Here is a 14,112-nt window from a genome sequence, read left to right as displayed (position 1 = left end):
TTTCCAGTTAAAATAGAATTTACTGGGAGCAAAGTTTCCCTCTACCTTCCTACCCTTGGTTTCCTTGCTGTTGTTCTCCTTTATTTAAAAAAAAAAATTTTTTTTTTAATTTTTTTTTAATATTTATTTTTGACAAAGAGACAGAGTGTGAACAGGGGAGGGGCAGAGAGAGATGGAAACTCAGAATCTGAAGCAGGCCCCCCAGGCTCTGAGCTGTCAGCACAGAGCCCGACATGAGGCTCGAACTTGTGAACCACAAGATCATGTCCTGAGCCAAAGTCAGCCACTTAACAGACTGAACCACCCAGGTGTCTCTCCTTTATTTTGAAGTTACTAGTGTTTGGAGGAATCAACCTGTAAATCTGTACTCGTGATTTTTTTTTTAAATAATACTGTTTAATCTTTATTAGTCTGAGATCTAATCCTTTTTATCCCTGGATTTACATCTCTAAAGCATACCATATGGTAGAATAAGTAATTCTAATAGCAAAGATTCTAGAAATACTTGGTTTTTCTAGCAGGGTACAGGGAAGATACCTTGTGGGTGCTGGCAAGTTCCTTTTTGCCCCCAACAATATTTGACGGTACCAGAAACAGCCCACCAGACTTTTTTAGGACAAATATTATCTCTGTTTTAATAGATTATGTATTATTGCAAATTAAGCAGTTTTTCCCCTTCCCCCTCATTAGAATGGTTTATTCTTTTATTTTTAATTTTTTTTAATTTTTAAAAGAATTTTGAGGTTTATTTCTGAGTGAGAGAGAGAGAGAGTGGGGGAAGGGCAGAGGGAGGGAGAACACAGAATCCAAACTAAGCTCCAGGCTCTGAGCTGTCAGCACAGAGCCTGATGTAGGTCTTGAACCCGCAGATGGTGAGATCATGACCTGAGCCAAAGTCAGATGCTCAGTTGAGCGACCCAGGATCCCCTAGAATGGCTTATTCTTTTAAGTCATTTTTAAGGGAAAACTTTTTTTTAGTAAAGTTTTTAATCACTCCCTCATTATCTTGCTGGTGTATCTGGTCTGTATTTACTATGAAATCAGTCTTATTTTACTTTTGTCTCTATACAATATATAAAATATGCATTTGTATTGAATGAAAAGCATTTTGTTACCATGCATAGTTAAAACTAGGTATAGCTTATTATATGCAGTAATTTTTCTTTTTATAGAATTCTATTTTATTAAAAAAATTTTTTTACGTTTATTTTTTGAGAGAGAGAGGGCGTGAGCAGGGGAGGGGCAGAGAGAGAGGGAGACACAGAATCTGAGGTAGCTCCAGGCTCTGAGCTGTCAGCACAGAGCCCGATGCAGAGCTCGAACCCACGAACTGTGCGATCATGACCTGAGCTGAAGTTGGATACTTAGTCGACTGAACCACCCATGTGTCCCTCAACTTTATTTTTTTCAACAGGAAAAATTTTTTAATTGTTTTTAAAGTTTATTTATTTTTGAGACAGAGAGAGACAGAGCACAAATTGGGGAGGGGCAGAGAGAGAGGGAGACACAGAATCAGAAGCAGGCTCCAGGCTCTGAGCTGTCAGCACAGAGCCCGATTCAAGGCTTGAACCCAAGGACCGCGAGATCATGACCTGAGCCAAAGTTGAACACTTAATCGACTTAGCCACCCAGGCGCCCCATCAACAAGTAAAATTCTAAAGCATACAAAAGAGTGAATAGTTTGATGATCCCTCTTGAACCTCAGCAATAATCAAATCATGGCCAGTTTTGTTTCAGCTGTCTTTATCCTACCTGCTCCACACTCAGGGAGTATTGAGAAGTGAGTTCAGATGTAACATTTTGTTTGTAAATGTTTCAGTATTACAAAGTAATTTCTTAAGATTCTGTTTATTTGCATAGAGGGTTAGATATAGTTCAGATTATTACATACATTCTTTTTTATAAAAACACCGTTGCAACTGGAATCCTTGAAGAGTTCAGATAATTACACTCTGGGCAACAGTCCAACAATTTTAAGTAATACCTGATAACATGTATCCCTGTACAATAAGAAAGTTTCTAGGGTCCTTAAAGTATGTTTTAATAGAATTGGAATTACTTGAAAAACCTACCGTTTTGTAGAAATCTGTTCTGGGACTGCTTGTGTACCTTGAGCGATTTTTAAGACAAAATTTTTCCCCCTTTTTTCCTAGATGAATTTTTTTCCAGCTTTACTGAGATAGATTGACAAGACAGAATTGTCTTTAACAGTTCATTGTTGATACCTGTGCTTGGTTTGTGCTCTGGGTTTCATACTTTGTGATAGGCACTGTGGCCATGCAGGTTGCATAGGAGATATACTCTTTACAGTGCAGTGACACGTCTTAAGATGCCTTTGGATGTGTGTATGTGACCTCTATATGATACAAATGAGCCTTATTCTTTTGCCTTTCTGATTCCTTTTGATGGACTGGGAGGGTGGTTGGCAGGTCTAATTAAGTACATTGTGGGAGGCAAACTGAATTAAACTTGCTCTATAAACTTTCAGGGGCTTACTTAACACGAAGTTCTTGCCTCTAAGAATTTTTTTTTCTCCTTCCAGCAGAGCTTTATACTGATTTGATGCATGGACAAGTTTGATGCTTGCCAAAAGCCTCTTGCTTTGGGCTAAATAGTCTTGATATTTCTCTGCAGATAATTCCTGTGGACAAATTAGTAAAAGGAAAGTTTCAGGACAATTTTGAATTTGTTCAGTGGTTCAAGAAGTTTTTTGATGCAAACTATGATGGAAAAGACTATGACCCCGTAGCTGCCAGACAAGGTCAAGAAACCGCAGTGGCTCCCTCCCTTGTTGCTCCAGCTCTGAACAAACCGAAGAAACCTCTCAGCTCTAGCAGTGCAGGTAAAGCAACAGAACAAAAACACCGTTTCCCAATGATAGTATTCTAGGTATTCCTTCATTCAGCCTTCATGAAGCCAGAATCTTCTGAGCAGCCACAGGTTTAGGGAGATTAAGGAGCACAATCCCAGCCACGTGATAGGAGCATGGATTGGGGCATGAGGTGACCTGTGGTTTGTTCTTGGGTCACTGTAGCCCTGTTTAAACCACTTCATCTCTGCCTCACAGTGTCTCCTTCTGTAAAATGGGAATTTTAGTACTTGCCCCAGACGGTTATTCTGGAGGCCCGAATGGATTACTTTTTTAATTTTGCCAACACTGAGGTTAGCTCACATAAAAGATAGCTTTAGTTTGAACACAAGGACATTTCACGGGGCTCTAGGGTGGGGAGTTAGAACCAGATGTGAGAACCCAGGAACTGAAGAAGCTTTTTAGGTCTCTTAGGGACTGTGCTTGGCTCTCTGCATCGTGGTTCTGTCTGCAGACCAGCTTCCTCTGCTTACTTCAGGCTTCCCTGCCCTCCGTAGAGTTTGAGCTCCTAAGTGGCTTTGGCTTGCTGTGATGCCAGCAGAATCTGGGAGGCAGTTTTTAGAAACCTTCTCTAGATGGTTTTGGCCTGGTAGGTTTCCCAAAACCTGTTTGCAGTAGTGTATTCGTGGGACATAAATATGCTTTGGGACAGAACAGGTGTTCTACAGATGCTGACTCCTCCTTTGCCAGAAAGTGGCAAGAATATTAGTTAAGGTCCCATAGACCTTGAGAGAGGCTGATCCATCTGGTAGGTAGAGAAGGACATTGAGTATTCTTTCATAGCTTTATTGACATACGGCTTTATCGAGATATGATTCACTTGCCATACAATTCGTCCGTTTAAAATAGACAGTTGTGTTCTTTTTACCATATCTACAAATATGTTCGACTGTTACTACTTCCAATTTTTGAGTATTTTTTATTACTCCCAAAAAGAAACCTCGTGTGTGCCCTATAGCGGTCACTTCCCGTTTCCCCCCAGCTCTTCCCTTCCCCTCAGCCCCAGGCACCCACTGATCTACTTTTTGTGTGGATTTATCCATTCTGGACATTTCACATAAGTAGGATCATAGAATATGTGGTCTTTGTGTGTGGCTTCTTTCATTTAGCATTAATGTTTCCTCAGTTCATCCACATCATAGCATGTGGCAGTACTTTGTGTTTTTTAATGGCTAAAATATACTCCATTGTATGGCCGAACCACATTTGATTCATCAGTTGGTCATTTGGGTTGTTTCCACTCTTGAGCTGTTATGAGTAATGCTGCTTTGAACATTCCTGTATAGGCTTTTCTGTGTGGTTCTATGTTTTCATTTCTTTTGGGCATATATCCAAAGGTGTATACTTGCGGGACACAGTTCTTGGGTCATATGGTTACTCTGTGTGACCTTTTGCAGAACCACCTATTCTCCAAAGTGGCTGCGCTGTTTTACATTCCCATCAGCAGAATGTATGAGGGTTCTGATTTCTCCAGATACTAAGTGTTAGCTTCTTAAAGGGGGATCTGTGCAGGTAACCCTGTGCATTTCGTATTTCAGATGCTGGTAACAGGAAGTGGAGACTTGCAGTAAGATTCAGTCTTGGGGATGAACGCAGACTAGAAATCATCCAGAGGAACTGCCTGTACCTCTGGGTGAAAGGCCTTATGGGTACTAAATAGTTTGGGGTGTTAGGAAGGTCAGATATTTTTAAGCCTGGCATAATGTGCAGCCTTACAAAATAGTTGCTGGATACATGATTAAAAACGTGGGTGACACATTTACCTCGAGGTAGCCCATCCTTGATTGTTTTAACTTTACTAATCCTTCCATGTTTTAACTTTACTACTCTTTCAGCTTTGCTTACAGAGAAGTCTGTGTGTGTGCTGCTGAAGCGAGCGCATACTTCAGAGAAGTCTGTATATCCTAGGCAGGGCGCTGCTTTTCTCTCATAACCCTCTTACACACCTTCTAAAAGGCAAACAGGGTGTGAGTTATGAGATCACTAGGGGTCATAGCAGTCTCTACCACCCTCCCCTTCCCAAGTCAAGGAGCTTGAGGTTCTAAGGTGGGGGGCAGCTTCCTTCCCAGATGGGAAACCTTGGGCACCTGGCAGCAGCTGGGACTGTGAGCTCACTCCTGGCATGAAGTTTGCCTCTGTTCCATGAAGTTGCCCCATTTGTGGATTTGGTTGGAGCTCAGTTAAGGTGGACCATCTGTATGCACCAGAATGGTGGTGTCTTTCAGGTGATAGTCCTCTTAACCCCAGCGGAAAAAAGCCCTCACAGAAGGGCTCATTCCCAGCACACAAAATGGTGGCTAAACTTGGTACTTATCTCTGCTGCCAGGATAAAAACCACTCTGGGCAATCATGGAGTGCTGTCTTGCATGCTGGGCTCTCTACACTGGGTCCCTTCCCTGCACAGCTGTGGATCGCAGGTGGTCACAACCTCCTCTTGCCCCTTGGGTTCCTTGGGTCTTGAAATTTCTCCTCTTAAAAAAAGCTCCGCTCCTCTCTCAGCTCCACAGAGGCCCATTGCGACCCACAGAACTACTGCAACCCCTAAGTCTGGCCCCGGCATGGTGCGAAAGAACCCTGGTGTGGGCAACGGGGACGATGAAGCAGCTGAATTGATGCAACAGGTAGGCGCCTCCTGTGTGCAAGACAGGAGTCACTTCGGAGGAAAGGACCCTTGGCAGCACTGAGCATGGGAGGGCTGTCTGTGCTCTTGTGGAAAGACCTGCCTCGTCCCCCTGCTGAAGCCGTCCTTGTGACGTGGGAGCATTTGGGGCGCGGTGTGGGGGTGTGAGTGTGCACGTGGAGGGGGAAGAGCGGGGTCGGGCATGTCTAAGGTCTGTGAGTGTGACAAAAACCGATGTCTTTGAAGACACACCGCTGTGCTAGAACCCTGTGGAAGGTTTCCAGAACTGTTAGGGTTCTGTGGGATTCAGAGAAAGTCTCTTGAATTTGGCTCTGACAAAAGGTAAAGGAGAGTCTTTCTAAATAGTAATTAAAAAGAAGATAGCACAGGCTCTCTGCCGCAGTCCTGGGTCACTGAAGAGCCAAGTGAGAGGGGAGCTGGTCTGGGAAGCCTGCTGTTGCTCTTCCTTTCTTGTCAGTTCAGTGACTTGAAATGCGTTCTTCAGGGTTAGGCACCTGAAGGCCCCCGTCAGAGGTGTCTGCAGCTCTGAACAGAGTTTAGACTTTTCAGACATTTTCTCACCAGTCCTTAGAGTTGTTTGTTTGCTTTTGGATGATTCTCTTGATTCATTCTGGTTTTACAATCAGGGATGCTCTATGATTCCTGTGCATTTGGGATTGAATCCTTTTACTTTTCTAAGAGTCAAACCTTAAAACCTGATGCAGTGGCCTCACTTTGACCTGGAACATCTTGTGACCCATACCCTGCTCCTTGGAGATCAGGACGTAAGAGCCTGCCCAGAGAGCACAGGTGTTTGTTTGTTTGTTTTGGGTTTTTTTTTTCAGTCTTCGATTTGTGTGTGCCCTGTGCCCCTAGGTGACATGGGAACATCAAGGTGACTGGGTCACCATCCCCATTAGTGTGGCTGCCTTGAGTGCCCTCTGGGCATGGTCACCGTGAAGTACAGAAGTCCCGGAGAATAAGACTTCCCGGAAACTGCTGGTTTTCTGGCAAGGATGGACGCAGGCAGCAGTCTGAGAGAACAGCCGTGCTGCTCAGCCCCAGGCTGGGTGGCCAGCACAGGGTTGATCTCGGACTCTGGAGGGGACACAGCGGCTTCTGTGGGATGGCTGCTCCTGGCTCAGCTCGAGTCCTGTGCGATGGGGCACAGGCTGTGGGTTGTATGGATTTGGGGATTTTCTGGGCTCTGCCACTTTACTTCTTCTTGGGGTCACTTAGCCCCTCTGAACTGTGTCGTGTGAAGTAGGGCTCATATTTGGCTCATGGTAGTTGAGTGGACTACATGAGCTGATGTTCTGTCCGGTTCCTAGAGTGGGGTCTGGGATAAACGGGGAAATGGCAGCAGATAAAAGACCATTGTAGTTATTATGGTTTTTGTCCATGGTCTTAAGAGAGTGAAATAGATTCTGAATTACTTTTCTTAAAATACTTTTTTTTTTGTTTGTTTTATTTACTTTTGAGACAGAGACAGAGCATGAGTGGGGGAGGGAAAGAGAGAGAGGGAGACGCAGAATCTGAAGCTGGCTCCAGGTCAGCTATCAGCACAGAGCCCGACGCAGGGCTTGAACCCATGAACCGAGAGATCATGACCTGAGCCGAGGTCAGACGCTTAAACGACTGAGCCACCCAGACACCCCTTGAATTGTTTTTTTAAAAAGTTCATGTGAGACAAATTGTTTTGGTGAAATATACAGATGTTAATAATAAGAACAAAAATGGCTGACGTTCTTAGAGCGGTTTGCCATTGCTGTACTGAGTACTTGGGCTTCACTTTTGCATTAGTGCTGTGAGGCCGTACAAACCAGGACAGTGTGCCTGGGGAGGTTATGTGACCTGCGCTGGAGTGTGAGCCAGCTGCCTCAGCCCTACCTCAGGAGTACTTTGGCTTGCACAGGGTTTCCATTTTAATATTTTGTAATGTGAAGGATTTTTTAGATTCTCTCCAGGTTGCCAGAGTCCTTACCTGTAACACCCTGTTACTGCTTCCTTGGCTCATTCACATGATCTGTCTGGCCCCTTGGAAGTATTTGAATTTGTGGCCCTTGATGAAGGTGTGGAGGTCTGGGGGACATGACTGATGTGGGAAATAGAGCCAGATGCGCTTCTTAGGGTAAGAGGACAACAGTGTATTTTTACACAGATTACCTCATAGTATTCGATTCCTTAGGAGAGCTGCAGTGATTCCACATTCTTAAGGCATCCTGGAGAAATTTACTTTTGGTTGATTTGAGTCCAAAGCAGCACTGTTCAAAAGAAGTAGGATGCAAACCAGAAAGCATATCTATAATTTAAAATATTCTAGTAGCCACCGCCATTACTGAATATATCTAAAGTGTTAACTTTTTAACATGTGGTCAATACAAATCAATGAGATATTTTACGTTTGAAGACTGTTACTACATCTTTGAAATCCAGTGTGTGTTTTAATATTTACAGCCTGTCGCAGTTGCATTGGCCACATTTCAAGTGTCCAAATAACCACTTGTGGCTCCTAGCTACCGTACTGGCCAGTGTAGGCCCAAAGCATTCTCCTTGGGTTTCCTAGGTTATGGCTATTACTTTTCTACAAGAGAAGGTTTAAGAGCGGCATTGATTACTAGTCACAGAGTTTTAATAACCTCATTAGTAAGCATTTCGAGGAGTGAGGAGTGAAAGCCAGTGATTTATTAGTGTGTGCTGATTGTTTTGTGTGTGTTTCTTGTGGATACATAGTTATTGAGTGATACTGTAGAGGGGTGCTGGTTTGGCCCCACAGGTAGGGCCCAGAAGGCTGGCTCGTGGTGCCCTTGATGATTTGTAGGCCTCAGGAGGTTTGAGTGGGGTTGTAAGTGAGGTGCTAGTGACTCATGAGTGGTAGACTCCAAAGTGTAGCATACTTTTTGAAGCTATTTTGACTTCCTTTTCATCCTCAGTCCCTAATGTGATTAGAAGACCTCTTGCCTGGCCTCTCATTTCTGGAGGCTTCTTGACGCCTGCTTCTGAAGGGGGAGTTTTCTTCCACCCTGGGACAGGACTTGATCCCTTTGGCTGTAGCTGGCTGCCTGTGAGGCGGTAGGGAAGCTAAAGAAGTGGCTTGCTTCAGATTTTGCAGCTTGCTCAGAAGGCTGGACTAGTTTTCTGCAGTGCCTTTCTGGCCCTCAGAATTCCCTGCTCCCCAGTTGTTCTCTGCAGCTGCACCTTTGGTTTCCTGGCTTGGCCTTCCCTGTGGCCCCAGCCTGTGTGTCCCGTGAGGATTTTATGCTGCATGGTATGTCATGTAATGTGCATTTCATGAGAGTTAAATCAAATGCACACGTCATAGATTTGAATATGCTGGAATGAAGATGTGCACCGTGCTTCAAATACACAAAGGGCCATGAGAGTTGTTAGGACTTTGTTACTCCGATTAGATAGATCTGGCTTAAGCACTGAGATCTGTTTCTTCATTGGCCTTTTGTGGGGAAGGAGAGCCCCCCAGCGGGGCACCCGGAGGACCCTGTAGCACGTGCGACAAGCCGATGAGATGCTCATGGAGCTAGCTGTGGAACGTGTTGGGTCTGCTCCTTGCTTCCGGGTCCTGTCTCCCTTTTGAAACTCTCTTGGGAGAGAGACAGGTGCCAGGATCCTCTCCTCTTTTGAGTCATGGATCTCTTTCCCCAACCCCAACATGCGGCAGCCCAGCAAGAACCATTGAGTTTTCCATGCCCGGGCCTCTGTCACTTCCAGCTGTGTTCAGCTAGCAGTAGTCATCTGTAGTCTTCTCCTCCTGGCTCGCCATTTCTTCCCACTTCTTTGGACCGGACTCTCTCTTTCCATTGACCTCCACATGCAGACAGACTGAATTTGAGCAGTGGCATGCGGTTTATGATTGTCAGCCACCTTGCCGTGCTAGGTTGTGGAGTCTGCTTCGGTATTTGTCTCCAGATCCCCTCCATATCCCCTAGTTTTTTCTCCTTGATCTTTTCTCAGTCCCTGAGAAGTTCCTCATGTTCCATGGTGTGGCTTGCCTTTCCCTTGGGGCTGTTAGAGTCAAGGTGGCCATGAACAGGCCCACTTTATTTACTTGGAACTGAAGAAAACTGATACTGAACTAAAGTGGCGGTTTGTCCCTGCTAGAGAGTTTGATGGAAGGCCACCTCTCCTTTGGGTTAGCAGGTGGTCTGAGATGTTATTGGTATATGAGCGCCAAGTATCTCACCCTTTTCAATGTCTTATACAGGTCAACGTATTGAAACTTACTGTCGAAGACTTGGAGAAAGAGAGAGATTTCTACTTTGGAAAGCTAAGGAACATTGAATTGATTTGCCAGGAGAACGAGGGGGAAAACAACCCTGTATTGCAGAGGATCGTGGACATTCTCTACGCTACAGACGTATGTGTTGACATGAGGATGTTTTCTTGCCATTTGCCCCCAGAGGAAATGTGTTATCTGGTTGGTGTCAGCAGACTCAGTGCTGATGCTTGTTGTGTTCCAGCATAGCAGTTATCAAAAGACTTTAACTTTGACCCCTCAGAGTCACCTGGAGGGCATCTCTGCTCAACCTCAGCCTCTGCCTTGAGGTCTGTGAGCCTTTGAGGCAGGAATAGGACACGGAGGTGGCTGGCTTGCCCTGCTTCTGTAGTTTATGACCACTGATAGGTGATGAGTGCTACAAAATGCTCTTAACACCACCATCCCGTTCCACCCCCTACAGCATGGACCCCTCAGCCTGAGGTGCTATCTCCATTTTATCAGGGTCCCAGGCATGACCTGGGAACCAGTTTGATGTTCTCTGCCCACACCTGTGAGATTGTAGTTTTGTTCCTCCTTCCCAGGAGTGTGCCTGGTTCCTCTTTCCTCACAGTACTTTATGGTCCCGTTTCTTGGGATCCATGTGTATTATTACACAGCGGAAGCTGCTGATATTAATCATGACATATTAGCTGATCAGGGAAGACTGATTTTCCCTAGATTTAGGATTTGGTATCTTGCTGTGTCCACTGTTTAATGGCTTTACTTTTGTGTAAGTCTGCATACCTAGCAAGGTCTGTAGGATCAAGCTACAGTGTATATCTAAGTGTTTTGTAATGTGTATGTATAGCAGTATACAAGTAGAAGGTAATGTTAATATTGTCGTTAACACTGTTCTCTAAACATATCAAGTGAATTTTGGGGGATGAAGACAGATGATTAAAAAAATACTTTGTTCAGTAAACCCTTATTCTGGGCTTGCTCTGTGCGAGCTTGTGAAAACAAAGGGGATGAAGATATAGGGTTCCTTGGGCTGGTCTGAGTAGTACTTTAGTGGTGTCATATCTGAGGTAAATTCAGCTGTAGAGACTTAGTTTTTTTTAAAAAAAGATGGTAGTTGAAGGGAAAGACTGATCTTTATGGTGGTGTAGCCACTGTCAGATGCCAGAATGGCCTGGAGCGAGAATGAGGCCAGAGTGTGAGCCTGTAGTTGTCCCGTGCCGCTGAGGTTGAGTCAGTCTTACGGCTCTGGTGGGTATTGTGGGCATGGTGAGCATCCTGGGTGAACCGCAGCACCCACAATTGCATGTGTGGTTCCTAAGTGTGGTCAGAAGAACGCAGAAGGGAAGAGCAGGCTGTAGGACAGCTGCTGGCCAGAGATGGTGTCCTGCTGGACTTCATCATGACCTCAGGGGCTTTTGAGGGTCACTTTTCTTGTTTTTTAACAACCTTATTGAGGTATAATTGCATAATGAACTGTACACATTTAAGTACAACTTGATGTGTGAAATCACCACCATCATCAAGAAATCAACTTTTGGGAGTAAATTTGTGCTTAGCGCGTGTCTTTTGTAACATGTGTTTCCACTGTCTAATAAAAGTAGTGGTCGCTGGCCTTGTGCTATTAAATGTCAAGGGTGTGGTAGAGACAGGAAGAGCCGTAGACTTTGAGAGGCTTTAAATATGAGGAAAGTGACCCCACAGTAGAAACTGTTCATTTGGTGCTGAATAACAGCTTTCCCCTCTCATTTCCCCATTTTAGGAAGGCTTTGTGATACCTGATGAAGGGGGCCCACAGGAGGAGCAAGAGGAGTATTAACAGCCTGGACCAGCAGAGCAACATCCGGATTCTTCACTCCAAATCATGTGCTTAACTGTAAAATATTCCCTTTTATTATTCTTAGAGGACTCACTGGTTTCTTTTCATGAGCAAAAAGTACCTCTTCTTAAAGTGCACTTTGCAGAAGTTTCACTCTTTTTCCAATGAGTTTGAGTTAGGAGCTTTCACCTTGTAGCAGAGCAGTATTAACACCTAGCTGGCTCACCCAGGAGCAGAGAGTCCGACCGTGGGGCTCCCCGTGTGGATGCTGGTAACACTGATTGCTGGAGAAGGTGTTTTTATGTAAAGCACTGAGGTGGTGGATACCTCAGTAGAGAAATGTAAAGACTGATTTGAATTTTAAGCAAATGTGAAATCTTGGCAGAGAACGTTTTAATAAATAAATGCCTTAAGAGTATTTAAAATATGCTTCCATATTTCAGAATATAAAATGTAACATGACAGATTTTGTCTTTGACATTGTGTCTGGGAAGGAAGGACCAGACCTCTGGACCTTTGGAATCTGCTGTTCACAGGCCTTGCAGGGCTGTTTGAATCTGCAAAGGCCTAGACCTTGGCCCAGAAGGAAAGTATAAAAAGTTGCTCTGTAAAGCCATTTGGTGTCCTTGACCAATTGTATCCCTGCTCTAAGAAGCAAGAGGCATTGTTGCCTGAACGAATAGAGGGTATGTTTCAGCCCTGCCATGTTTGAGTTGTAGAGCTTCAATTTCAGTGAACATTTCTCTGACGATTTTTCCAGTTATCCCCGAAATTTCTGTGTATTGTGTTTTTTGGGAAATGAGGTGTGTCCAGTTTTTAAATCTAACAACTACTTTTGGGGACTTGCCCACATCTCTGGGATTGGAATGGGGGTCATGTCCTATTTTACTGTCTTTTGAGTTTACCTTGAACTTGTTTCTCTTCTCTGCTCCCCTTGCCCACTGGGGACTCCTCTTTGGCTCCTTAAAGTTTGCTGCTTAGAGTGTAAGTTCAGCAGGCAGGTGGTCATGCTGCAAGTTCTTTCTGGACCCCTGGCAGAGGGAGTGACCAGTGAAGGCCGTCGCTACCTTGGGTTCTGCAAGGCTGGGTGTTCTCGGGACCTGCTGTCCACAGCCCTCCACTGTTACCGGAATACTTTGCCAGTGCACTAGTCTCTTTGGAGATCAAATTCATTAGTGTGTTACTAAATGTTAATTTTCTTTTGCAGAAAATACAGTACCGTGTCTGAATTAATTATTAATATTTAAAATATTTCATTCCTTAACTCTTCCTCATTTGCTTTGCCCCTAGCCTGTTCAGTTCCTTTGTTTGGCAGAATTCTGCAAAATGTGTGTCACCCACTACTGAGATTGTTCAGCCCCTGATGTATTTGTATTGATTTGTTTCTGGTGGTAGCTTGTCCTAAAATGTGTGTAGAAAGCAGATATTTTATGATAAAATTGTTGTGTAGTGCATGCTCTGTGTGGGATTCAGAGGAAAACCCAGATTCAGTGATTAACAATGCCAAAAAATGCAAGTAACCAGCCATTGTTCAAATGACAGTGGTGCTATTTCTCTTGTGTGGCCTTTTAGACTTTTGTTGCCCTAAAATTCCATTTTATTGGGAACCCATTTTCCACCTGGTCTTTCTTGACAGGGTTTTTTTCTACTTTAAACAGTTTCTAAATAAAATTCTGTATTTCAAGAGTGTCATGTCTTCTGAAGTTTGTCTTGCCCTGAGTATATTCTTTTAGGTTCAAATGGTAAGGTACCAATTCTTCTTTCTTAAATTTGGACTGATCCTTTCAAACCTTTCGCTGTTTCAAATGTGCTTATTTCTAAGCCTGTTTCTTTTTTCTCTGTTCTTGACATTACATTTATTTCTCCGCTTCCTGCTGTTAGACATTCTCATGTTACTGTGAGAGGTCTTTGAGAAGCCCAAGGCTTGGCCCATCTGCCTTGAAGTCTTTTCAGGCCGATTCCACCAGAGAAACATACGGCTGGATAGTGCTTGCTGGATACCATGGGGAGATAACTTTTTTTCCTGCTGAAAGTATGTTTCAAAGGCAGTGAACACAGTCTGAATCTATGAAATAACCTGAAATTGTCATCATTTTCCCCTCCTTTTAAAAAATTCTATGCCATAAAAAATGAATTCAAAGGGAGACTTCGCTGCCATTTTCAGTATGAAATAAATGGATAGGAGGTAATTTTCTGTATGATCTTTAGGGTGCCTGCTACAATTATGGACACTCTATAAACCCAACTTGATGATTTTGCTTAGGGTTAAATCCATATCCTTGTCACTTCCTCTAGAAGTTAATAGTACGCACCGTTCAGAAGGAATTTGATACCCCCGTGTTGGTAATCTACCGGAAGATACCTCCGGGCATGCTTGGAGTTTGTGACGACGTGTTGGGTAATGTGCACTAAGTTACCCTGGAAGCAGTGAAGCTGCCGCTGTGTGTACCTCTGACCTAAATCTGTTGACCGTGTTCTTTTGGCTGAGGCCTATAAAGTCTTTTGATCTGACTAGTTCAGGTTAGGTCATGTGCAGTTAACTTGAATAAGCTGCTTGGTTTGCTTGGCATGTT

At 44.0% G+C, this 14,112-nt stretch overlaps 1 protein-coding gene across 1 annotated transcript in view; it reads left to right on the top strand.

Moving 5' to 3' along the window:
• Positions 1-13,226, top strand: part of MAPRE1 (microtubule associated protein RP/EB family member 1) — a 28,775-nt gene extending 15,549 nt beyond the window's left edge. Inside the window, exons 4-7 of the mRNA XM_077769320.1 lie at positions 2,635-2,842; positions 5,369-5,490; positions 9,709-9,861; positions 11,483-13,226. Coding sequence (XP_077625446.1) covers positions 2,635-2,842; positions 5,369-5,490; positions 9,709-9,861; positions 11,483-11,539 — 540 coding nt within the window. The 3' untranslated portion in view covers positions 11,540-13,226. The remainder of the gene's footprint in view (positions 1-2,634; positions 2,843-5,368; positions 5,491-9,708; positions 9,862-11,482) is intronic.
• Positions 13,227-14,112: the final 886 nt, after the last annotated feature.

This window comes from Crocuta crocuta, unplaced genomic scaffold (assembly GCF_008692635.1).
Source record: "Crocuta crocuta isolate KB4526 unplaced genomic scaffold, BGI_CrCroc_1.0 scaffold445, whole genome shotgun sequence".
NCBI lineage: Eukaryota > Metazoa > Chordata > Mammalia > Carnivora > Hyaenidae > Crocuta > Crocuta crocuta.
The sequence above is the reverse complement of the archived record's forward strand: the minus strand, read 5'-3'. Positions and strand labels throughout refer to the sequence as shown.